The sequence below is a fragment of the Oreochromis niloticus genome, linkage group LG22 (genome assembly GCF_001858045.2).
Source record: "Oreochromis niloticus isolate F11D_XX linkage group LG22, O_niloticus_UMD_NMBU, whole genome shotgun sequence".
NCBI lineage: Eukaryota > Metazoa > Chordata > Actinopteri > Cichliformes > Cichlidae > Oreochromis > Oreochromis niloticus.
Window position 1 is genome coordinate 26,908,173 of NC_031985.2, and position 26,721 is coordinate 26,934,893.

At 40.6% G+C, this 26,721-nt stretch overlaps 1 protein-coding gene and 1 long non-coding RNA gene across 3 annotated transcripts in view; one reads left to right on the top strand and one right to left on the bottom strand.

The window, feature by feature from the left end:
• The window catches only part of csmd2 (CUB and Sushi multiple domains 2), a 268,656-nt gene that overhangs the window by 11,428 nt on the left and 230,507 nt on the right, over nt 1-26,721 (bottom strand). Inside the window, exons 59-73 of one of the 2 annotated variants that reach the window (XM_025902308.1) lie at nt 26,373-26,555; nt 22,681-22,857; nt 19,370-19,549; nt 19,052-19,225; nt 18,717-18,890; nt 17,246-17,319; nt 16,583-16,694; nt 16,179-16,358; nt 14,737-14,802; nt 13,647-13,808; nt 11,977-12,089; nt 11,229-11,316; nt 6,975-7,107; nt 6,032-6,209; nt 97-5,506 (exon numbers count right to left, since the gene is read on the bottom strand). In XM_025902308.1, coding sequence (XP_025758093.1) covers nt 6,050-6,209; nt 6,975-7,107; nt 11,229-11,316; nt 11,977-12,089; nt 13,647-13,808; nt 14,737-14,802; nt 16,179-16,358; nt 16,583-16,694; nt 17,246-17,319; nt 18,717-18,890; nt 19,052-19,225; nt 19,370-19,549; nt 22,681-22,857; nt 26,373-26,555 — 1,976 coding nt within the window. In that variant the 3' untranslated portion in view covers nt 97-5,506; nt 6,032-6,049. Of the gene's footprint in view, nt 1-96; nt 5,507-6,031; nt 6,210-6,974; nt 7,108-11,228; nt 11,317-11,976; nt 12,090-13,646; nt 13,809-14,736; nt 14,803-16,178; nt 16,359-16,582; nt 16,695-17,245; nt 17,320-18,716; nt 18,891-19,051; nt 19,226-19,369; nt 19,550-22,680; nt 22,858-26,372; nt 26,556-26,721 lie in introns of those variants that run through there. The other variant, XM_025902309.1, reaches the window with a different exon arrangement.
• Nucleotides 20,919-22,288, top strand: LOC109196650 (uncharacterized). The gene is made up of 2 exons (XR_002058057.2): nt 20,919-21,395; nt 21,949-22,288. It is a non-coding gene; the product is annotated as an uncharacterized LOC109196650 (long non-coding RNA).

Below are 26,721 nucleotides of genomic sequence, written 5' to 3' on the forward strand. Positions count from 1 at the left end.
CTTAGAAAGGCTATACATGATACATTATACATCATACTATACATTAACTAATGATTATGGCTTTGAGGCAATAAACTCAAGCATTCACCCAAGTGGTAGGTTTTATGTTTTATTCCAAAACCTTCAAAATAAGTTTCAAGTTCAAGAAAGTAGAATAAGCTTAGACACAATGCAAAGCATCATATACAGACAGATAAAATACATTTTATATATTGCAGACAAGCCATGGTGGGTCTTACATATGTACAGTATGTATGTAAACTTTTATATACAATCTTTTTTACATATACAAAAGAGCCTTGTTTCTATTTTTCTTTGTATATATTTATATTTATATATATATATTTATATATGTATATTTATATTTATATATAGATTTTTCATATACTCCCCACTAGCATTTGTACTACAATAATGAAAAAGAAAAACATTTACATATATGTCAATCCATTTTCTCTTTTTATATTACAAATGTATTTTCATAAAAATATATCTCTGTACAAAAAAAGGTTTTTTTTTTATTTGTTAACATATTCTCTTATCTTAGAGACATTTCCTCTGCAGTTGCTCTGTCGTTGCACAGTCTGCTCAAGCTCACGTTTGTCCACGTCGTCACCGGTAAACCCTTTTGGTGTACAGCGAGACACCGACACTGGCTCTTTGCCTTTCGCCGTTTTGTCTTTTGTTTTCCTCGTTGAGGCCTTTAATGGCCATGTCGAACCTGCTTGGGCATTGCGGGTTTTTCAGTCTCACACAGAGACTAGTTGAGAGATTTACAGAACTGGCTTGAAAAAAACATGTTGAAAGAAAACAAAATGAAAATATGGGACTTTATAATAAGTTTGTTGCCATGGAAAAACTAACAGAAAAATATCTGGTAATAAAAAAGCAGCTCTTTGTAAATACTTTGCTATATTATACTCTAGATAAATTGGACATTCTGTTTTTAGTCCAAAGATAACACATACTGACAGTTTTTTTGTATTTTTTTATCCATTACTGCACACAAACAGAGAAAAAGTTGTGGGATTACAGATATTCAACACAGTATAGATAGATAAATTCTGGTGCACTCAGTGAAATGAAATACATTCAGTAGTTTTTGAGCAATAAATCCAGTGATCTGATCACGAATGATCCTACTACCACGCTGCTCGCATTTCCCATTGACAGAATAAAACTCATCTGAGCTTCAAAGCTTTTCAAAATACATCCCTTCCCTCTGTCCCCACGCTTTAGTCCACTAGAAGAGCTGAAATGGGCTGAATAGTGAAGGCAAATTGCATGGAATGGGCCTGTAAAACACAGCGGGGAAGTTGAGATTTATTGTCCGTCCATCAATATGTGGTGGCAGTGAGAGACGGGAGATTATAAATGATAGCTGATGCAGAACATGTCACACGGCATAACTGATGGATTGCTCGGTTTTTCAACATATGTGCAGTGCTGTCCTGTGCTGCGCGAAGAAAGGGAGAGCCTTTGGTCGGGTCCCTGACTGCGAGGAAAACTCTGTGAACTTTTGAAGGAAACTCAAAGACCATAGCTGTGGTGTGTTTCATTATAGAAGAGATGGGAGAGCAGGACAGAACCCAGAGCTGTGACCGGCTGATAACGAAAATGAACTGAAGATGAGGACCGTTTGTGTCATAAAATATGCAAAGAGAACCAGGAAGCAGCCGGCTGCTATTAAGAAAGACTTAATTCTGACTCTTAGAGCATGGCTTCATTGAGAGCTCTGCGATCTTTACTTTCATATGACTAGACTTCACTCTCTGTGAGAACTTTCTGGGCTAACACTAGATAGGTTAAACACTTCTATAGATGTACTGACCATTAAGGGAAATTTATCGATAAAATTGGTTTGTTCGACATAAAAAACAAACAAGAGTAGCAGAAATAAATTAAGCAACATCAAGAAGTGACAGAATATTAAATCTTAATTTTTATCACTATATGTCTAATTCTAAATCGTCTGAATTTGGATAACGTTCTTTGGTTTATTTTTAAACTCGCAAAGCAAACAGAGGACAAATACCCAGCCGAGCACGTAGCCAAGAACATAAAATCCTGGCCATTAATCCTTGCACACCAAAATACAGTACGACTGAGCACACGGCTCGTTTGGGGGGGGAAACAAACTGATGGTGACTCTGGCATGAACCTAACGAGCTCAGATTTTCAGTGAGATCAAAGTTTAAAAACAGATCTAAAAAGCCTGCAGACTCTTCAGTGTGTGTGGGTTACTCGGGCAGGGATAAGGGCTTTACCGAAAACCTTAAAAGACTTACATTTCTAATATCTGACATAAAAGAAAAAAATCCTAGGAAAGATATTGGAATTCCTTAACATAAGAACACGGCCTCTAAAGCGTATTCATGATATAAGGGGGTAACAAGGCACTATAATTAACATAAAGTGCTTACTGGGGGTAAGAAGATGAAGAAGAAAAAAGAAAAATGTGTTTGGCCCTTGAAAACCTTTTTTTAAAACTTGAATTTGTGGGGAATGAGCCCTTGTTAGTAAAAACAATCATATTTGTGTGAGTGTTTGCTTCTGTATTATGTTAATCCAGATTTATAGTCTAAATCTAGGCAAACTGAATTGCTTCCTCTGGGGTTTGTGAACACGCCGTCCTTATTTACACGTGTTCGTTTGATCGTTTTGTGTAAGTTGGGGAAAAGACCGCTTGAAAGTGCCCTTAACAGAAACTGGGATTTAATAATGAAGCCGTCCACTTTGCTGACATATTTGGAGCAATTTCACAATAAAAACAAATGAAATGCAACGTGCAACAGCCACATAAAACTATAGGAACTGAGTAGCAGCTCCTTTGAGATAATGCGCGAGCGACTTCTCCTCTCCCTGTGAAATATCCAGGGTAATTCAATCGTTTCCTCTCCCATCAATTCACTACCAGAGCAAGCACAGGGCAATATTCTATCTGTACGGCCGAGATAAACGAGAGCTTTAAAAGTAATAAAATTGTAAAAGCAATTACCGACCCACAGCGAAACTGATTGAAGGAACAATACGGTGATTGGTTTCAAAAGGTCTGGAATTCTGAGGGAAATTATGTACAGTGGGCGAATTTAAAGACTTCATTAAAAAAGGGGGGGGGGCATAATGTATAATAATAATAATAATAACGCAGCAACAAAAATCCATAAGATAAATTTCCTTTTTTGATTTCTAACACACACACACAAAAAACCACACACAAAAAAGGAACTAAAGAAGTGAAAGGGATCTGAGCGTGTGTCCTGATATTGGGAATGTAAAAATGAATTTTCTTATGGGGTTTGATAATGAAGGTAAAATTAAAGCAAATTACACGTAATGGCCCAATTTGCTCCTGTGAAATTCGCACACTATTCACCTCACTCAGCAGCTGCAGGCCAGCATTTACAGGTACGGGAGCAGGAAGTGGAGTAGGGTGTTTTTGAAAACACATCCCCCCCCCTCCCCCCTCACACACACACACACACACACACACACACACACTTAATACAGGTCACAAAGCATTCGTATTTTCATCAGACGTGTCATTCACCAGCCAAGGTAGAGCCCTGCTGTTATATTAGATGACAGTTTCCTCCTGTGTTGCATTTTCAATATAATATTTTTTTTGCATATCACTCCCCAGTTGCCATAGATATGGGGAAGCGTTAGCAGCAAAGGCATAAACACTTTTTTCGACCCCCCCCCCGAAAATCATATTTATCATTTCCAATTTAATGCATGGGAGTAATCAGTATGCCAGCGACTCCCCTGCTGTCACAGCTCTGAGGAAGCCTTCTGCAACATTTTTATGAAGCGCGAAGACAAAACAAAGCAGCGCAATTTTTTTTTTTTTCCAAAGGGGAGCGAGCTGTCAGAAGTGAGCTTGCAAGAAAAAGACCTGAATGTAATCCAGAGGGAATGCATCTCCCGCTTCATCCATTCTTCAAACCCGAGCACCTTCATTTGAACATTTCCAGAGAGCGACAACATGACCTCACTTTGATCTTTGTTTTCCTAAGGCCAAAGTTTAGCGGAGCTACTGCTGCAACTTGTGTCACCTTTTAATCCGCTGAAACGAGCAAAGCTGGATCCGGGATTAAAAGAAACTTTGAAAAAGAAAAGAAAAAAAGCAGACAGTGTAATCTAAAGACAGATTTGCTTTCTTCTCGAGGAGAATGTGCTACATTCTGGTTTGTTGCGACATGGTCCCTTCTCCTCAAGCGCCTCAGAGCAGCAGTGGCGGCGGCATGGTTACAAAAAAAAGCTTGTTTTTGGAGCAAATGTCAAGAGTACTTCCCCTTGGTTAACCTTTGATTCAAGTGTGTTAGCTTGAGAAGTGAATTTGTCTCTCTTCGGTCCCTTTGATCTATCTGATCAATCGCTACCAACCAAAAAGAACAGAAAGAAAAACGATGGAGACTGGATTTATAGATTGTCGACGTTTAATTTACTGGTTTTCGGAGCCTCTGAGTCGGTGTTATCCTAAACTCCTAAACTCAATACTTTCACTTCTTAAAGCAACAAAAAAATAAAATAAGACAGCATTGGGTGTTTGGTTGGATTTTTAGGGTCAAAACAGATGAGGGCAGCTACAAGATGTGCACATGAACATACGCACTCACACTCGCATGTACAACTCTCACTACAACCTCACTAAGTGCTTTTTTTAATTTCAGCAGCCCAAGCTACCTTTTAACCCCTACACTGGACACAGCTGCCTCGCCAAGCAGAATTTTATTCCTGCTACAAAAAAAAAAGAAAGAAAAAACGATGAAGTCGAGTGTGTCTGTGTGTGTGTGTGTGTCTCCAGCAAGGCCTTCAAAAACTCACTGAATTTTTAATTCATCCTTTGCCAGAAACTGAGGGGTCCCCGATACTTTTCGAGAACCTCAGGAGTGGACAGCTGGGAAGAAAACTGGCGTCCAGCGACTCAAAGCATAAGGTGAGCAGCATAAAAGAGCGAACACAATAAAAAAAGCTAATGAGAAAAAAAAAGAAGAAAACGAGAAAGATGAATCGAAACAGTCCAGACTGTCTCCCTCAGATTCACGCACAAGCCAACACGGCGCTCCCCGTCTTACAGTTCGCTTGCACAGAGGTCTCCGTAAGCTACAGGTGTATTTCTTGACTTAAAAGTTTACCGTAAAATTCCCTTTGGGTTTAGGCGGTGAGAAAAGTCATCACAGCTTTGCTCCCAGTCGTACTCCCCGCTGGCTGCAGTTTAAGGTGGAAGCTTTTCCTCAAAATATGGAGAATGATCAAGAAACCACGTAAAGTTACGAAAAGCGTGTTGTTGTTGTCGTTGGCGTGTTCAGATGGTTGTCTTCACGTGGTTTATTTCTGTTTGTTTTCTTATCGCCAGCAGGTAAGCGCCTTTTCCGCTGGAGATGTATCTTGAAGGTATTTCAGCAAATAAAATAATCTTTGTCTTGCCCTCTGCTCAAGGAGCTATAGATGTCCTCAGCTGGCACGCAGGCGAGGACGTGGTGCACCTCTCGTCCCCGGACTGAATCGGTGACGTAACACAGGATGAGTGTGTAGAAAATGGTGGGGAAGGGTGAGGGAAAAGAGATATATTCAAATCCAGGAAACAAGAGAAGTGGGTTGGAAAGAAAAGGATAAAAAAACAACAACAATGGAGAAGATAAAGATGACAGAGAGCAGAGAAAATATATGCATTAATGTAATTTTCCCATGATTCCAAATAAAAACCATTCTATTTTTATAAACAAACTACACTGGATTTATTTTATACAATTAATATGATGGTGAAGACTGCAGGAGGAAAACCAATCCCTGTTTTTCTTCTATTCATAGAAAAGTCTTCAGGGATGAAGGTAAAAGGTTGAGTTTGAAACTACATTCTGAGAAACTGTGTCTTGCTTCAACAGTTGTGGTGCCTCAGATGTGCGATTATCTCAGGCTCACGTTATCTACTCTCAGAGAGAAATATGAAATCATGGATGCCTGAAGTTCCAAGTTATTTTTGTATCGTGCAGCCAGGGTGACCCAACGGTGTTGTGATACTCACTTTCGGAGGAAGCGGTTGCTATACAGCTGTGCACACTGTGCTGACTGTGAACTCTGTCTCATTGGCCATGATGTCAGTGGGTTGGATGTTGCGGTCATACATAGGGTTCTCGAACGTAGCTCGCCCGTTAGTGTTCTCATGGCCCACGTAACCATTGAAGGGAACTTTGGGTCTTCTTCTAAAAAAAAAAATTAAAAAAAAAAATAAGGGAGGTGGGGGTGGGGGGTGGATGAACAATATTCTTTATCCACTCCTAGCACCAGATGTTCCTAATGTTGTGAGCATCCACAATCTGCTTTGTCACGGTTACAAAGCATTTTGCAGGGAAGGTTTCCTATTATCACAGATGATGATTTTCTCATATTGAGGGTGGATTAAAAAAAAACAATTTGAAGTTAATGTATTTTGGAGGAGGATGCATATACATTTATCTTTCATGATAACTCAAGTAAGAGCAAACTTCACCAACTTGGAAAGAACTTCAAGTAAACACATTCCCTGTCAGCTTCTCTTATATGCGTGTGTTGTTATTTCTTTCCCTTGTCACTTGTCTTGTGTCATATTGGTCTACTTCATGCCTCTGCTGTTCCCTGCGTTTGCAGTGTATTGTGTATTTTGAACAATAAAGCATGTACACCTCAATATTCTAGCAGGCTCACAAGGTAAAAAAGAAAAGGAATCCGTGCATAATATGGGTAACTTAATGCACTGATGCAATAATATTGATTTTTATAAACATAGGGAGAATGAGTTGAATAGGATGCGGCCACTGGGATGCTTCATTTCCTGAAATGTAATCACACTAAGCATTTCTTCAGCACTGTCAACAAATAAAATAAGCTATCAGAAGATGTTGTTTGTCAGTTTTCTGGTCTTATTCAAGGACATTCCTCCTTTAATAGTGAAATAATAAAGATCAGCTTACTGTTGTAGCGAGCCTTACCTGTGTTTGTAGAGGTACAGAGCGAAGCCTGCAATGATCATGGCTATAAAAGGCACTAGGATGGCTGCCGCCACTGAACTGCTGTTGGAGGCAAAGTTGTAGCCTGGATGGTCTCTGCTGGGATCTAAACTCTCTGGAGGAGAGACAGACAAGAAGTTGAGACATTACTCGAGCATTACTTCAGCGTATGACTTCAGCAAAAGCTACAATTAAGTCCCATAAAAAAAAGTTCAAATAAACAAAAGTGATATTATCCTCCTCAGTCCATTAGTGGAAATAAATTGGATAACAATGTCATAAAAGAATTTGTAATGACTGAAGAAGGCTACCAGGAAGACTCCATTTATAAATAGCCCGAGCAGCATAAACTGGCTTTTTTTCTTCTTCTTGGTTTATTGCTTTACTTTAGCTTCATTTCGCCCCCTGGGAATGTCAAATTCCATTATCCTAACAATGACTCTTAATTACTGACATCAAAGCCCGACAGCTATTAACTCATTTCAGATTCATTCTCTAATTTATGGAGGTGTGTGTCTGTAACAGCAACAGCAGAGGAGTGACAGCCCACCTGTTTGCCACGGAATGCCAAAAAAGCTCCAATAAAGGACGAGTGACAAACAGGAAGGAATTAAATTAGTGGGTTGTGCAGTGTTTGCCAATCAACCCCCCACCGCACACAAACAGATGCACAAACACAGGCAGACCGCACTTGCGGTTACACCGCCGAGTTAAAAACAAGACGCAAAATGTCGACAAATTAAGTTGGATTATTTCCAAGATGTCTAGCCCACCTCCCACACACGCATCTGCTTTTTTTTTTTTTTTAAATAAACGCTTAAACTTGCGTACACATGAATGCCCTGGTATAAGCCCCAACCCTCTGTATTAATTAAGAGCTGTTTGCTCAATCAGTCTGTTGTAGCGGGATGTGCATGTGTGTATCTGTGGACCGCACCCGCTGTTCAAACACCTTTGTCACTACAGCAGATTTTCACATCCACTTTCACCGTGCACACACACACTTAATCTATGTTACCCTCGGTGTACCTTTGCGCTCAATTCCAAATTCCTGCTTGTATCTGATCCGTCTTTGTACCTACACTTTGGCTTCTTTAGTTTGTCTAGCAGCCAATATGGAAGCGTCTCCAGCGTGGGCTTTGCTTTTCAAAAGCTACTAAATTCCTTTGAAATATGTCACTGCAAATACGAAAGCAGCCAAAGCAGCAGCGGCATTAGCTATTTAACTGTTTATGTGAATACGAGATATGACATCATGTGAGCAGATTACAAAAAAAAAATCTGGAGGACATCAGATGTATTTTAAACATAACAATGTCACAATTCATTCTTCCTCTACTCGTTTCTCTGTATAGCACAGCGACCTTTAATGAATACCGTGAGCTAAAGAGACTCGGAGCGAGGCAAAAGCTGTCACGGGTACGTGACAAATTAACAATGCTTAATCAAGCGTCCCTGACTGCTGATGGAAGCTTAGGACACAAGTAATATTTCATTTAAGTTATTATCAGATTACTATGCAATTTAAGGTACCCACTCAGAAATCACATTAAGCCCAGTGTACGGTTTCTGTTATAGGAACTTTAAATTCACGTTTAAGGTACAGTATGTAATTTTAGGGGTATTGTTCAGCAGAAAAAAATAATATTGTACTTATAAATATATACACTGATTAGTGAGCCATAATGGCTTCCAACACACTGATGCATTCTCCTAAACTTAGATATAATACTTCCATAGGAAGCAAGTGCCAGTTTGTAAAGCTGATGTTGCCCAAACATCTTGAAAACAGTGGACGAGAAGGACATTGCCATCCTGTCTTCCTTCTCTCACCCCAACCAGTCACGGCAGATTGCCGCCCCTCCCTGAGCCTGGTTCTGCCGGAGGTTTCTTCCTGTTAAAAGGGAGTTTTTCCTTCCCATTGTCGCCAAAGTGCTTGCTCATAGGGGGTCAAATGATTGTTGGGTTTTTCTCTGTATGCATTATTCTAGGGCAGGGGTCCCAATCTCAGTCCACGAGGGCCGGTGTCCCTGCAGGTTTTAGATCTCACCCTGGGTCAACACACCTGAATCACATGATTAGTTCATTACCAGGCCTCTGGAGAACTTCAAGACATTCTGAGAAGGTAATTTATCAATTTAAATCAGCTGTGATGGATCAAGGACACGTCTAAAACCTGCAGGGACACCGGCCCTCGTGGACTGGGATTGGGGACCCCTGTTGTAGGGTCTACCTTACAATATAAATCGCCTTGAGGCGACTGTTGTTTTGATTTGGCGCTGTATAAATAAAATTGAACTGAATTAAATTGCTTAATCGGGTCTTATGTCCCATTGTCCCATTTGTTAATGTGTATTTTCATCATCTCTTTCTCATTATGTCTTTCTCCTCCTCCAACACTGCTCTCTCTCTCTCGTCCCTCATTTCCTCCTCACGTCAAGCCTCATCTGGTAAACTAAAGTCAGGGTGCTAACAGATGAAAACACGTGTAAACATGCTTTTTTATACCCGATGTTGTTGCAATTACTCTTTGTCAGCAAATTAGACATGGGACCCTCCCGTCTCCACACAGCTGACAACGAGCCAACTAAATAACAACAACAGCTTGTTATAAACTAGCATTATTCCAGCTAATGTTTGAGTCTTGAGTGTCCTAAAAATCAGTCTTTCCCTCTGATAAACCATTTGATTACATTTTAACATCGTATGAGAGTTTATCTGCATTGACTTCAACGTTTTCACTACTGCCAGCTAACAGCAGTCCTTACTGACAAAAAAGTTCAGGATGTCCTCAACAACTCGCCAGAAGTGAGCTTGACTGACTCATCGACTTGTATCGGACTCCTTTCACAGTTTTACAGCTTCCTCCAGGGTAAATAGATTTGGGCACATATTGACAGGTAAACAGCGGACTGACCAACTATATACTCTCTACAGATGAAGGGCGGCCAGAGTTGTTTTTCCCTAATCCTTGATCCTAATCCCCAGTTTCCTTAGGGATTAATAATTGGCCACTGTAGCACGGATTCTGCACTTGAGTAAGAAATCTGCTGACATCTAGTGGTGAAATTTTACACACTGTACCTTTAACACATAAGGCATGTATGAGTTACATAATACGTCACAAATTTGAGACAGCATACAAGGCGTGGTGAAAAATGTGCCTTAAAAAAATACTAATGCACAGTTCATCTACTGCTTGATTAAACAGTTCTTAGGTGCATGAGAAGATCTAAAGCTCTGCTCATGTCCTCCAGGGCTGTTTTTACCGCAACTGCTACGTTTCGATCTGTCAGTTGAAGTTTTGTTTTGTCCATTTGCACTTGTGCTTATGTGAGGCGCGGCAGTCTGTCAAAACAGCAACCCTTCAGTTTGATTTTCATTTTCGAAGAGTGGACAATGTTGCAGGAGGCAAATATGGCTTGTGGGGCAGATGGTGATCAAAGATTGTGTACGTGTAGCCAAAAACCTCCTGCGTTTTCAAAGTGCTCTGCGCTGGCTGGAGATGGCAGGTTGGCACACACTTGATGCCGTTTCCACTCAGCGCTCTCCCCCTAGACGCCTCAGGGCGTTTCAGTAGAACGCTACAATGACAGTCTCACCCTGGGGGACAGATTTACAGTGCATAACCCCATGTCTAAAAGAAAAATAATCAAACAGCATGATCCTGGTCACTCTTCAACTGACGGTTTGCTTTTGAGCTTAGAAACAAACTGTGGACCCTTTGGTAAAATTGCTAAGATGGACCCCCATCACCAGGGAGGATCATCCACATGAAGGCCAGGTCAGGTTAAAAGACAAATTTGAATTCTGTGGAAAAATCTCGTTCACAGTGCAAAAGGAGGTAGATGGGAAATGGTAGATCTCCTGTTCAGTATGATTTTTGGGGGGCTATCCAGACTGCATTCAGGACAGACACTAACTTTAATTCAGATTTAATTGATTCAATTTTTTAATCTTATGGGCTTGTTTCCAAAACCTTCTGATCACACCTTGTATGTGGACAGCTGTAACTCTTTGAAAGGCACTTCTACATCTCTGGCAGCATAGCTGAAGTTGCTGAAGGAACCACAGAATGACACACAGCAATGAACAGGTAATATTTACTACATGAAAACTGCCAGATATGAGGCTACTTGCCTACTTTTTTTCTAATAGAAATCCAAAGAAAAACAAAATCTACCCAGGAGACCACTCCGTCACAGGTTTCTGTGACCAAGTGGACCACTCACTCACCCAGTCTCTGGAGACCAAATTGGCCAAAGCCTTTTCCGGTGACAACTCCCTGGTACACATAGGAGTTGGAAGAAGAGATGTAGGACACCTGGGGAGAGAAAGGATTGGAAGACAGACGCTTAATGTGTCACATCCCGGCTTCACAAAGGAGCGTATCACCAAAGTGTCAGCAGCTGGTGCACGCAGAAAATGAAATATCACGTCAAAAGGAGCTGAGAGGCGCTCGCGTGGCTGACATTTAATGTGACGGGTTTTTTTCTTTTTTTTCTGATCCAGAGAACAAACATACGCACACTCAGCCCCGCTGCACACATGTGAGCTTGTTACCCAAGAGGATTACACAGAGGATTCGCACCGGGGCACACTTAAAACACTCATGTGATGTGCATCTTATGACACATACGCATGTTTGAATAAACACAGCGCCACACAACCACATTTACTGTGACCTGCTTTTTTTTTTTTAATTAATCGGGAGAGAGTGTATTAGTGGTGCCTGAGGTCGGAGGATAATATGGGAGAGAAGAGTGAAAGGGGGTGGGGGGGTCTGTGGAGTCCTGATTACCAGGCAATGATTTAACTGACATTTTAATTAAAGAGAAAACTCTTGGTGGGCCCTCCATCTCCCTAGAGTGACAAGGTTAGTGTGCTCGACATAGTTCACAATGTAGATGCGTGTGTGTATGTTGTGTAAAATCATTTCAGCTACAACAAGAGGTGTTGTTCTGAACCAGACCCTCGCACTTACACGTCCATCTAGGGACCAGTTGTCCATTTTGAACTTGTTGACAAAGATCTCCACAGGGCCTCTGATCTGATGAACCTGTAGCACCAGCTGAGCATCCTCTCTCTTATATGTACCTGCAGAAAAGGGGTTGCAGTTATTTCGGAAAAACAGACACTTGATAAAAAGACACGTGACATTTGCTCTACGTTTCTACATCTGAGCCGGCCTCTTGTCGCGTTTATGTCGACTCCTTGTTCTGTTTCCGTCCACCTGTCGTTACCTTGTGAATCCCCCGTGGGAAAATGGAACTCTTATGGATAATGGCAAGTCACCAACACTGTCTAATAAATGTATCTAATTTTAAGCTTTTAGGAAACGGGTGCAAAGTGGTGCCCTCTTGAAACTGTTTCAGTATTCTACTTTCATGTCCTCCTCACAGTAAAATGCATTTTTGAGGAGGCACAATAGCAGGCCGCAAGCAACCCGCGTGAAACATCAAAAGCGTGCAAAAGAAAATCCTGGAACAGCAACATAAGTCCAATCTCCTTTTTTTTTAAAAATTTTCAGACCTTGTACTCTTCTTCCTTGAGAGCCATTTAAAATTAACATATTTTGTCTTAAGACCTTTGTGAAACTTTTGCACTTTTGATAAACTGACTGACTATGGCACTGTTTTGCCAAGAATTACTGCAGGTAAAAATAAATTATTCAATTTTGAGACGATTCCCAGCCTCGAGACACGAAGCGCAGCCTACTGGCTTTAATGAATCTTTAATTTTCTCTGTATTTATAATGTGTGTTCTACACATGATGTGCAGTGATATGCGTGCCATTAAACAAAACACAAAAAAAGAAACCGTAAAGGTGCGAGAGCCCAATCGTTGCTGCTCGCTGCTGTGATTCATACAATAACTCGCACAGTAACACACAGTTGCAAACGTTTTATTAAACAGCGTTCCCGTTTCACTTTTATTCCCCTTCCAAGCAAGGCAATTTGTAATGAAAGATTATGGCTGACAATAACCAACTTTTTTTGTCACTGTCAATAAACCCCATAAAAACCTACAGTGTATGTGAAGTCAACTCAATATAACACCTCTACAATAAAGATATGTGTCAGCCGGTGCTACAGCAGGTCTTACTGATGGGTTTTTAATCGTTTACGGACAAAATCGAGTTCTGGAAATGCAAAAGCTTTGCCTAGACAGAGGAAAAATATCATCAGACTTCCCGTTTAAATGAATGATCTATTAAAAGATAAAATGAATAAAACAATCTTAAAATATTTTGAAAGCTAGTTAAAAAAGGGAAATTTATAGAGTTTGTTGCTCAGTTTGTCTATTGAAAATATGTGAATACTATATATAAATACTACTTTGTAATGAAGCCCAATAGCACCCAGCTACAGGAGTGAAGTGTCCAGGCTGCTACTGATGAAAATTTGATGATGATTGCAGCTGCGCAGTGATTATACCACTGAGAATAATATAAAATGTCTGCTGGTCTGTTACAGCAGCAATAATCCAATTCAAGCAGAGACCACACTGATTTCTTGCTTCTTGAACTCACTTGAAATTTGGATAAAAGCGAACGCAGTCGGATCTCTGATATGAGAAGCAATTTAGAAGACACAGACTGTTTTTATGAGTGATGTTTTTCTTTTGATGATCTTGAGTTATTGTTGTACTCACCTGCCAGTTTAAGCTCTACTCCACTGTGGTCGATGAGTGTCCCATTAACCCGGTTGCTAAAGGGTTCAAAGGCAGTGATGCTCAACATAGCTGGTTGCTTCTTCCCGAGGTACTCGTAGGATCCCCTCCAGAGGGAGTTCTTAGCAAATACACCAACAGGAACTGAAAGACAAAGGAAGAATGAATAGTAAAAATAAGGTGTTTTATTTTGCAGAGGAGGTTTCTGCAAAATTAAACTTGTGATTACAAGTCTTTGATATTTGATACATGAGTTTTTGAGACCTCTAGATCTTCAGTTTGATTTTTTAACCCTAAAACCCTCATATGTTTTTTGTGCCTCCATAGCGAGGAAGTACTGTAATTGCTTCCGTTTCTTTGTTTGACTGTCTCTCTGTTTGTCAGCAGTCTCGAGTCCACAGTTTTCATGTTATTTTTGAATGTGTGACAGTAGATGCCAATAAGAACTCAAGCTGATTTAATTTTGGTGAAAATCAAGTCAAGGTTAAGTTTACACCACATGTGAAAATCTGTTAAATAGCTATATTACCCACAATTTGTAATGGATGGACTACACAACAATTTGCTAGGCCTTGGTGGACATGAGTACCTAGGCTGGCGTTTGACCTTGAACTTTATTGTTAGCACCCAAGGTCAAAGCTTGAAAAAAAAATTCAAGAAACCATATCGGGTAATATTTCATATGAAAGGGCATTGAGAGAGCTATACATCGAACTTCAGGAAGATTTGCACTCTCTGAGTACTAAACAATAATTTGCACAAAAATGCTGGATGTAGCAAAAATATTGCAAATTGATATTTAAATTCTGTCATTAAAAAATTCATCAGAAGGTTCAATAAACAAATGTTTGGAATGTATAGACAGATTTCCCATGACAGTTCAGGACATGATTCGCAGTTCCTGCACAATTCAGCAGAAAACTTCAGACTATGAAATCAGCTTAAAGGTAGAACTAATCACTGAAATCAGGTACGTATTGTAGATAACAAAGGTTTTTTTTGTTATATACTTTAGTTGAGCACATTTAGGAGTTTAAGTATGGATCTTACATCCCAGGAGTGCCTTTCTTACCTGGGTGCTTGGAGGACGGCTCCTGCACTGGTACCACCGGGCCCCTACCACTTGGGCGAATATCAGCTAAAGAGAGCACAACACACAATATTAACAGAAGAAAACAATAAACCTGAGCATCCTGTAAACAGGTACAGTGTGGGCCTCAAGAAGTGACAAAAGAAGATCTCATTTCTACTTTCACCACAACAGCTCGAAGGTAATTGCAGTAGAAGGATGTCACCATCAGCACTTCCTGTCTACGCCTAATAACCCCTGTGGTGGCCAGAGTGAGGGCTGCCTGTGATAGGACTTGAGTCATGTGTCAAAAAGCAGCTCAAGTATCCCTGCGGCGTGAGAGACACAGTTTCACAGCTTCAGCGGAAGCGCTTTAATAATGCCTTACTGCTCACAGGGGGCCGCGGGAATACATCACAGTAGTAAACATACACCCACACAGGTAAACAGAGAGGAGAGGGCTTTACTCGCAACCGCAAACAAAGACAGGTATACTGATGGTAGTTTATGAGGACAAAAAAAATCACCTCAGATAAACGCATACAGACACAAGGAAACATGCACATGCACACACACACTCCCACTGCCTTGTGCTTTATTAGCTGCCAGTCTTTTGAGCTGCCCTTCCATCACTTCACCCACAGGCGCTGTTAATATCCTGTATGTGCTAAGGCTCTCTCTCTTTTTTGCCTTCACACTTAATGGCATGGCCTTAAAAACACCCATCAGCCTATATATTTCAGCAAAGCCCCAACATGGAATCCATCACGTGGATATCCCCAACTCTAGTGCAGCTTTCTCTTTCAGCTATTAGCATTTCTCTACCCTACATAATCGTATGTCGATTACTCTTTTTTTGCCCCCTCCATATGTATTTAAGTCAATGAGGGTATCTTAATGGCAGTCTATTTGTCTGCTAGACCTTTTTAACACTACTTCACCATTTATAAGAGCTACTTCTGCTAACCTAATCAATGGGAAGCATTGGCCTAATCAAGTTTTGCACCCTTGCTAATGATACGAAGCTTACGCGTTTGTGCGTGCTTCTGTAGGTAATTCCGTGGAGTCTAATTGCGTGATAAATGGGCCACCCTATCCTGGCATGTGTCTGAGAATAAGCGAGCGTTAACGAAGCAATTCATCAGGATTAGCTGAATCTGCGGTTTTCCCAAATTCTTTATCTGCCTCAATAATCCTTATAAATACACATTATAGAGTTGTGCATGATAAATACAGGGTGTTTTAAGTGTCTACTACACGTGGCTATGTAAATGTTAAAAGTAGATGGCCATGTGCACACATTAGTAGTCTTACAGTGTTGACATTGTTTAGCCATGTGAGTGAAATTTAGCATCAGAAAAAACAGCAAAGCAGGTGCATGAGCTTTTTGAGTGTCGAGCACGTCTTCACGTTCCCTCATGGATCGAATGTAACAATGTTTATACCTGCACACAGAGGCGGTTTCCCTGACCAGCTACCATCGGACCTGCACGTCCTGTGCTCTGATCCTCCGGCCAAGTAGAAGCCGGGCTGACACGTATAGATCAGCGTGTAGCCCAGGGATGGCAGTTCAATGGCTCTCACATCAGACTGGGCTGGCAGCTCTGGCTGGCTGCAGTGGTGGGCTGCAGAGAGAGGGAGGAGGATTAAAGAGACCAAAAAAGAAAAAAAAATAGTAGAGAAAGGGGACAAAAAAAGGATGAAAGATGAGCGAGGTCAGGAATCAGATGAGAGATAGTCAACAAATAAAGGAAAAGTTTATGCAGCAGAAGAGAAAACGTGACAAGGGGCTAAGAGAGAAGTATGTGGGAGATATTGGCATCAGCTTGTTATTAGATTGTGTTCTTACCAATGCACTCAGGTTGAAAGCCACTCCAAGTGAGGTTTGGTAGGCAGGTGCGAGAAATCGAGCCCTGCAGTAAGTAGCCCTTTCTGCAGCTGAAGAACACCGTACTGCCGATCTGTAAATGAAAATGCATTTTTTTTTAAAAAGAATAAAAATCCAAATAACACCTCAGTTTTTACTGAAGTGGAGCTGCAACTTTGCTATTACACTTGCCGTTGTCGGGTTACTAATCACATTAACGGCGCATTACAGCGTGTCGCTCGGTACACCGAGTACACCCAAAACCAGAACAACGAAAATAAAGCAGCTGTAGGGGATTCAGCCGCCATTTATTGTATTGCTTATTTATTTCATCATTTCCCTAAGCCATCTGGGCCCTTGTCACTCAACTCTGTACAGAAAATAACAAATGAGTACAGACAAAGAAAACATTCTCAATATGGTATCAGAAGAAAGACAGTTGTGGGCTGAGCGGTGCTGTAACATCAATATTGCAGTAGCCATTAAGTCATGCTTCCTGTTTGCTCCCGCAAAATAAGTTGCCGTATTAAAGGAGGGAAATGTAGAATATGAACGGCATTAAGGTAAAAGAAAAAAAACATTTTGGGGTTACATCATATTTTTAATATATGGAAATCAATTTCTGGAGTGACCACATTTTCTCACCTGGTAGCCCTGGCTGTTGTTCTGGTTTCCAAAGAGAGGCGTGCCAGAATCTCCACAGGTAGTGTGACTGGGATCTGAAATACGCCCACACACACACACACACACACACACACACACACAAAATGCTTTGATAACTATACTAACTATTCCCGCAATACAGAAGGTCCTTTAAACATAAAACATAAAATTCTCATCCATCACACGGTGCCGTTATTACTGATGGAGGTAGTAGTACAGCTTGCAGAGGAAACATTTGATTGTATTTAGGTGGCTTTGTGATTTTATGTCAACTGAAATGAATAATAACAGTAAGCTGGGCTCACTTTATAGTTACTTAATGGAGAATATTACTGAAGGACTGAAGCCCATTAATTGATGTTAATCAACTGTTTTTCAATGTGTGTGTCATTTTACTTTTCTGTTCACAAGAACATAAACATTCTCAAACAACTTATATTTTAGCTTATGGAAATAAGATAAGCTATAGTATAGTTATAGTTTACAGAATAAAGAGATAAAGACAAGGAATGAAGGGTACTTTTATAAGAGGTTTCAAAGAGATTTTTAACAGTTTTTTGTGAAGTCATCTTGTTTTCTGTACGGTGAACAAAGCCGCAAAAAGGAAGACGCTGTTGTGAACCAAGGTTTTGCGAGAGGCAGAATAAAGCAGTAGCCATACAGTGACACACAGTAAGTAAAATGACATTCATATTTTTTATTGACTGAATCTCACTAAATCTTAGTTTAATCTTTCCAACATGACACATCTGGTTAAACAAAGTCCAGAAATTACTGGTGACTGCGGCTATAATAAATTCCTGTTTACTAGCAGCAGGGTCAAAGGTTTGCATGAGTGCATATTTTAAAGTATCCAAATACCACAACAACCCCAGGGGCTGGAAACATTTATTTTATTTATTTAATCTTTAATCTGTTCCTGACTTTCTGAGTGCCTTTAACAACAACCCCCTCGTGGCTTTAGCACCATCACAAGGATAGAGTTTGCATCAATTAGTGAAATAAAACAAATTCAATAAGAAATGTTGTAAATTCTATCAATGAAGACCCTGGTGCTGTCAGAACTACAGCAATTTCGTTATGGTGAAAAAAGATTTAACTGAGTCCGTGCTTGCTTGGAAAACGATTCAATAAATTCTTCGACTGGCTTTAAATAACTCCACAAGTTAATTCTGACTCGTGGAGTTAAGCAGCTATTTAGCTAGGTCAAATGGTTTTGCCTGTTTCCCGTTTTACTTCTTGGCAGAAAATGGCAACCAGAACTAAAAAGTGAGCAGAAAGCAATAATCAGACTAGCCAAAGAGAAGCTTCTGTCAGGTTCAAGCTTATTTTTATATTGTTATATAGAAGCACTGATTTCTGTGCTGTTTTTAGGATTATGGCCTTGCACTACACACGGAGCACATACCCAATAGGCTCAAATCATCATGAATGCAGAAACAATCATGCTTACCTATGCAAGACGGCTGTGTGCCACTCCAGGTGCCATCATACTGGCAGTATCTCCGGGATGAGCCGACCAGGACGAGTGGCGGGTCGCAGAAGAAGGAGACGGAGGAGAGATAAGTGAAACCGCTGTCCTCCCTTCTCCCCTGTGTTGGCATTCCCGGGTCTCCACAAAAAACAGCTGTAAAGATGAAAGCAGAGAGATGATGTGACCCACTGCACGTTTTGCATTTTAAATAGATATTCTTCTGAGGACACACACTGGACTATACGTGGGTAAAACAATGTCAGAGACAAATCATGACATGTAATTTAATAGCGATTCAGCATGGCGCCACTTACGGAAGCACTGTGGTTTCTCTCCACTCCAGTTACCGTTGCCTTGGCATGTTAACACAGTGGGCAGGGACAGCTGGTAACCTTGGTTGCAGGAGTAGCTTATGCTGGAGCCCCAGGTGAAGTCTGTCCCAACAACCTGTCCATTAGGGATGGTGGGTGGTGGACCACATACGATTGCTGCAAGGAAACAAGGATGCATTAGAGGACTTATGTTTTCTGTTGGTTTCAGTGGTATCATACAAAAACTGATAGAGGCAAAAAAAAAAAGGCTAATCATTCTGTAACCCAAAAATACAATCAGGTCAACGTATACAACTCTACCTTTACAGAGAGGTTTGGTGCCATTCCAGGTGCGGGTCTTGGTGCAGATGAGAGAGGAGGCCCGATCGGCATCCATGGTGAAACCAGGGGAGCACTGGAAAGTGACCGTGTGGTTGTAGGTGAAATCATTCCCAAATCTCACCCCGTTAGCTGGCACTCCGGGATCACCGCAGTTGATTACTGGAAAAACAAAAAGGTATTTAAAAAATAGATACAGCTTGCTACCCTGTTGTGTCTGAGATATTTGACAATTTGATTATTTGCAGCGAAAAGAGCAAACACAAACAAGTTAATAAATGTATATTTAGAGTGACAACAGACCGAGGCTTATAATTAATGAGGTGCTATAGCCACTTAATCTAAGTAGTTTACCCCCAAACTCTGTGTAAAACACTAACTGAAAATTTCTGATGTTACTGAATGGACCATTAACCCTCTAACTTATTAACCCCCTTAACTTATAAACAACCTCTTTTAGATAACACTGGGTTTATGGCACACTCCATATGTTAAAATACAATCATTATGCAACTAATAAATAAAGATAGTGCAACTATGATAGCACTCTTCTTGTAGTTTGTTTCCTACTTTGAGTTTTTAGGATGCAGACACAAAATCTTGTGTTGAGTATCTGTCTATGGTCGCTCCCTATAGTTCCAAAATGAACCACATTTCTCCTTTATTGTACTTTTTACATCCTGCAGGGAAAACAGCGTGATTGAGTAACAACAGAGAGAATTCCACAGTGTGACTCAGCAGCCTTGCTGCTCAGCTCTGCTGTAAATATCAAAGAAGGAAAATCCAGGCCATATGACAACTTGAGCTTAGATGCCTTGGGACAAAAAGGCACTGCAAAATGTGTGTACATGTTTCAGCAATATTCAATACAGGGTGAGGGAGCTGGTCCTCTTGGAAGTGGAGTGGCTCCTCTTTTCCCAGTAAAGCCAGGCTGGCAAGAGTCTACCTGGAACCACAATACCTTTCCAGGACTGTCATCTCTTTAACAACACACACAGAACTGAAGCGCACTGAGATCATTCCCCTCTTGCATAATATAATAACGATGCAAGTATAAATTTCATTTACAAAATCCAGTGTCATTGCCACATCTTCCTGTTCCAGTAGCCATCTTTGTCAAGCATGGCCTTGACATAGAGTTTTTCCTTCAAATCAATAAAAATCATTCAGCCAGAATTGTTTCGTCTCACATGTGCCTCCCTCTCTGCCTCCAGGTGCCCTTCCAAAGAGCTTCAACACGTACTACATTCAGGTCTATGAATTACGTAGTTCTGAAATCCATAATGGTGCTGCTTAGGGCTTTATCCCCTCCATTCAGAAGAAACTGGTTCTCTTAGTGACCTCTATTTGCTGGGGTCTCTTGGTTCTGTACAGCAGCCACACGTCTTTTGTGAGACATGATGACAAAGGGCTGTCAGTCAGGCCCTTGAAATGGACCATGAATCGTACCAATTTCTTCCAGCTGAGCCAGTGAACCACATGAGCGATCCACCACTAAAACAAAGGCCACTAGAAGCAATTTGTAACCCAGTGTTAAAAACGGGATTAAAAGCATAAATATTAATACTCATTTGATTAAAATACTAATTTCATAATGGTAATCAATATTGATAAAAAGAAGTTAAATATAATGAATACTGATAAAAAGCATGTAAACATAAGTTTAATTGATATGTCTGTATGTATATGTAATATATAAATGGTGTGGGGGCAGAACTTAGTCCTGTGGAGTGTTTTTGTTAGATCCACTGAGCGACCAATCATTGGGCCGGTCTGACCCTTCCCCCAGTCTGTGTGCGCTGCTCAGACACCTGTGTGTGCCTGCGTGCCAGTCAGAAACGCCAGAGACACAGACGGTGAAAGATTCGGTTACCCGTGCGGTGAAGAAGCTAGCTGGATAGTAAAAGTCCTGTTTTCGGTGGAAATAATAAGAGTGATACTGTATTCCAGAGGCCGTGAGCCAGCGTGATCACTGTGAAGCCCCGGGTAGCATTTGTTGCTTCACATGGTAAGTCCCAGGCAGTGCACGTGCGCTAGCATAGCATGCTACTTGCCGCTAGCTCCGATGCTAACTTCCGCTAGCCATTTTGCAATGAAAGTGCCTTTTTCCGAGGCTAAAGCCATTAGCACTGAGTCTGCTGCACTTTATACGAAATGTTCTTTAAAGGTTCATGTCATATTACTGTGGTATTGATGTATAATGTATGGTTTTGTGCGAAGTTGTTATGTTAGCACATGTTCACTTTTCTCATGGTGCTAATTATAGTTCTGCACACTGAGTGTTAGCAACGTGAAATTAAGTGCCTTCACCTGCACTTTACTTAGCTGAAACTTGATAAGTCTCAAGCCAATGTGTGTTTTAATGCACTGCTGAGCTATTTTGTATTATTTTAAATGTGTGTTTCCTATGCACTTTTTGCCCTTGAAATTAGAATAATTTGTTGTACAACATAGAATATTTTGAAAGAAATTTAGAAACACTACAAGCAACTAGTAGTAGTAATAAGTTATAGACATGATAGCTTAAATGTTGAACTACTGTGTTCTGGCCTGGTCCCCAGGTCAGGTTTTTTTTCCTTTGCTTATTTGGATTGGATTGGTTTTGAGGACCTGAGAAGAATCGAGGATCCCTTTTCCAGTACTGGATGGCGAGCCCAGCCCAAAGAGCCGGATGAACTGGTAGATTGTAACCCGACTGGTTACAAACACACTGAGTGACTATTGAACATTGACAGACTGAAATTGACTTTAAAAAAAGGACACAAAAGACAATATATCCTTGGGTCGACCATTTGTGGGGTTTATTTTATTTTGTTTTCAAAAGCGCGCTCTACTTTTGTTAAATGTGCACAACCTGCTAAATTTCAATTATTGCTAATAAATGCAATTGTGTTTCCTACACCTACTGTGTACAAGTCCTCTGTTGTCATACACCCTTGGCTCCTACGAATCTAGAACCTGTCTGATCTGGCCCATATCTCCCTTCTGTCCTCGTACTGTGGTTAAAGGTAACTACACTGCTGTAGTATATGCAAAGAAGGCAAGAAGTAGCACCACCAGTGTTACATGAGTTACAAATTACTGTGACTCACGTGTTCTCTTACAATTCTTGTGGAGCATTAAATAACTAAATCTCACATTTCCCTTCTCTAAAAGGTCTGGAATGATTTTTACCAATCTGCAAAGCCTTCATGGGAACAAAATCAAGCACGGAAAATGAAAAGCATAATTTTCATTTAACTACTGATAATCTGATAGTCCTGAGATGTTCTTTTGTGGGAGCTGTTAATTACCTGAGCACTCAGGCATGTTGCCGGTCCAAGTCCCGTTAACAGTACAGTGCCGGGTCAGGAGTCCAGTAGAGTAGTAGCCCTCCCTGCAAGTGTAAGTGATGGATCTGGAAAAAGTCAGGCCGTCGTGAATGAGGATCTGGGCATTCCGTGGAGTTCCTGGATTTCCACAAGAAACCACTGCAAATAAAAGAGGAAAAAAAAACAGAGAAAAGAGAGAGAAACCATTAAAATAAGTAGAACAGATGTGAAAGAGCATTAGGTCTTTGGTGTGGAATTTAATTTAACTTAATTGATTATTTTAAAAAGATCAGAGACAAAAGTCTGAATTATACATGATAAATTATTTCAACCTTTTTTTAATTCCTTCATTTCACTCATTTATTTTCTATTTAACCTTCAAACCTTTCACTCTAAAATCCCAAAGCCTATAATTACATATATTTATTTAGTAATATGCATAAAGCATATTATTTCGGTGTTTCTTTTCTTGAAAGATGACTTCCACATCAATGTAAGAGTTTTATTTATATGCATTTTGGAAAAATCAAACAATATGTATTTTAAGGGTGTTTCTCTACAAAATTACTTTTAATTAATCTACATGTTTGATGTTCATCATCACTCGGCTTTTTTTCTCTTTTTCTCTGTTCTTCATCCATCCACCCTAACACTACTCTCATGCTCCCCTGTGTCCTGCTTCATAAGTAACTCTGCTTTGATGGACACATCCTCTGCTCAGAAAATCCCTCGGTGTCTGTCCGGCCGCCAGCGATGGTTCTGTTCATTACTGTCTCCAGCTTGCCCCGGGCCCTCAGAGCCCTGTGGACATGATCGGCCTCCCTTAATGACCAGATGTGGCCTGGCCCTTGAAGTTGGTGCCAAGTGAGAACAGGTGGGCAACCTCAGCCAGTGGGCATACCACACACATACCAGAGAGGCATGGACACAGAGTAAGGCGAAGGAAAGACGTGGTCGTGTCGGTGGTGGTGGTGGTGTGAGGAGAGAGGGGACTGTGTGAATGTGTGGAGGGGGTGCTGAGAGCACAAGTGGAAACAGCCCATGAGACTGGACGATGCTTCTGGAAATAACACACTCTGCACTAGGATTATGGAAGAAAAGGGCCAAGTTTATATGGAGAGCAACAAAAGGGCAGGGACAAAGAAATACAACCAGATAGCTGCCAAGAGACCTCGCCAAAATGGCAAACCGAGCGTATCAGTGATTCTATAATTCTAGAGTGCAGAAAGAAAAATGTAGTTTAACACACAGAGGGCAAAATAGAAAAAAAACAGGAAAAAATATATGGGTGTTTTTTGAGTAATACTCCTATTACTATAGTACTTCTAAAGCTGTATCATGGACCAAGCAGCCAGGAACACACAGGCACAAATGTAATCTTCAAAAATGGGTTTTATTATACCCCAAAAAGGACAAAATGATTACAAAAATTCAAAATGACAAAAATAAACTTCTTTTTTTTTTTTTAAGAACTAAGTGGGCCCATAAAAGAGGTTAACTTAACAAAACTCTACTCAAAAGTCACTTAACAAAACTTAACATAACTCAACAAACTAACCTGCCCAAATGAGAAACAGCTCCAGTTATATAGCAAATGAATAAACCATTATATACACCAAAGGTGAAAACTAGAGAGATAACAGTTATCCATCATTCAAGAAGAACCTCATTCCCCCCTACATGATCACAATAGATGGTCCAGTCCATTTTATTGGCTCCTGCATTTAAACCAGCTCCACCTTCAGCCTCCTCTTTCACCTAAACCAGGAAGGACTGGAGCGGAGGCCAGGTAAATCAAAAAGAACAGAAATATAATTAATATAACATATACCCATATAAAATAACAAACAATGCAAAACAGAGCCTATGCCACCATTTGGACTATAGCTTAGTGCTGTCATACATTACAGGTAAACTCAAAATATTAAATTGGTTAACCTAAGATAATAATAGTGTAAGTTAATAATCTAAACTTCAAGCACACACACGCACACTTCTTTCCCTTTTCCTGCCTTCCAGATGTTTGATGGAAGAATAACTGTGCTGTTTTGTTTTCTCATTGTGCACAATGTCTTCTATCTCAGCAATATTAATAAAGTGTGCTTCAGCGAAATGCTTAAATCCATCGACTGCGCACAAAATACACATTCAGGAAACTATTTTGTTTTTTTTGCCCCCCAAATGACTGCAATGGAATAGATGCAGTGTTGCACAAGGACAAAAATGCAAACCTTTATAGTGCTCAATAGAGGACACATTCTCTGTAATGTGCTCTCTTCTGTTTAATCACTTACAAATACACAATAAATGCATATTTTATGAGTTTTTCAACGAAACTGAAAAGGCAACACCTAATTACACAGTCGCTGATTGTCGCGTTAGTAATAACCATTTGCAGCTGATGATTTTCTGATTCTTTTTATTTTTTGGATGTTGCTCCACTTTGTGCCATGGAGTTGATGAGACTACTGTTATCATTATTCACTCATTCACACACTTCCGAGTTGTGGCAAAGCTACCACGCAAGGTGCTCACCCGTCATTAAGAGCAACTTGGGTTTTCATTGTCTTGCCCAACGACTTTATGGTGCACAGACATGAGGAAACTGAGCAACCAAACCTGCAATTAGTGAACCCGCGCTGCCACCTGAAGCACAGTTTTGGTAGATATATTTCAGTCATTACATGTCTGTTGCACTAGAAATTAAAGTCTAGCTTCACAAAAAGTCAAAGCAAACTTTGTGCATAAATTACTAAAATAGAGCAAAAGGAAATGTAAATGTGTTATTATGTGCTTATATATCTCCCTGTAGTTTTCCAGGTTCGGGTTGTGGTGGTTTCCCAATTCCTCATAAGGAATCTTGAGATGTTCCCAGGGCAGAAAGGATATGTAACCCTTCTATCATCTTCTGGGTTTGCTCCAGGGTCTCTAGTTGGACATGTCCAGAATATTTCCACAGTACACAGGGGAAAGCACCGTGATCGGGTTCTCGAACAACCTCCGAAGCAGCTGTTGTATTTCAAGCCCTCACTTGATACTGGAGCACCAAAAGCTCAAAGCTGAAGGCGGGTTGGAACTTCAATTGACAGCTAAATTGAGGGCTTTACCTTAGTGCTCAGCACCTTCTTTTCCACAATTTGAAAGATTCCACACCAATCCACCTATTGATCCTATTACTCTTACCTCACCAAACCCCAGTATTTTTGAAGATTCAGTATAATAAAATCTCTGAAAACACACAGATTTTCTGAAGTACAACACTCACTGTGAAGTACCTAAATTATCACCAGGTATACGTGCACAACTCCAGCTATATGCTTCTAAAGACCTAAAGATAGCCAGCAAGGAGCTATGATTTCGGCACTTCTTACTCTGACAGTACACAATAGTTTCATGCACACATGCAGCTCTCAATCAAACCTCACATTAACCTTTAATATCACTGTAAGGGTGATGGGAGATGGAGACAAGTCCATACTGCATATATCAACTCAACCGTTAAGTCTGACGACTGACATGGTCTTGTTCCTTGCACATTGCTAAAAGATTCCTGGAAAAGCTCAGAAGTCAGATCCAGTTGTTGAATTGATGTGTGAGTTTCCATATACAAAAACATGACTCGACCACCCATTTGTACCAGCCTATGAGAAAAAATAAGAGTATATATTCCTTACCATGGCATTCTGGTTGTGTGCCCAGCCAGCTTCCATTGGCCAGACAGGTTCTCTCCGGAGAGCCCTTCAGCGCATAGCCTGGCTCACAGCTGAAGCGGACAACACTGCCCACCGTAAACTCCTCTCCTAGACGGATCCCATGCACGGGAACGCCCGGATCACCGCACAACCCAGCAGCCTCTCCTGAAAAAAAAGGACAAAGAAATAAAACCTAAATGTAGCACGAAACAAATAATTTCTGACAACCCGAACACACATGAGAAATGTGCTCTATATTTTCTCACCTCACTACAGAGTCAGTTGCTTCCAAAACACATTTTACTGCTCGTTATTCAGCACGGTGAACACG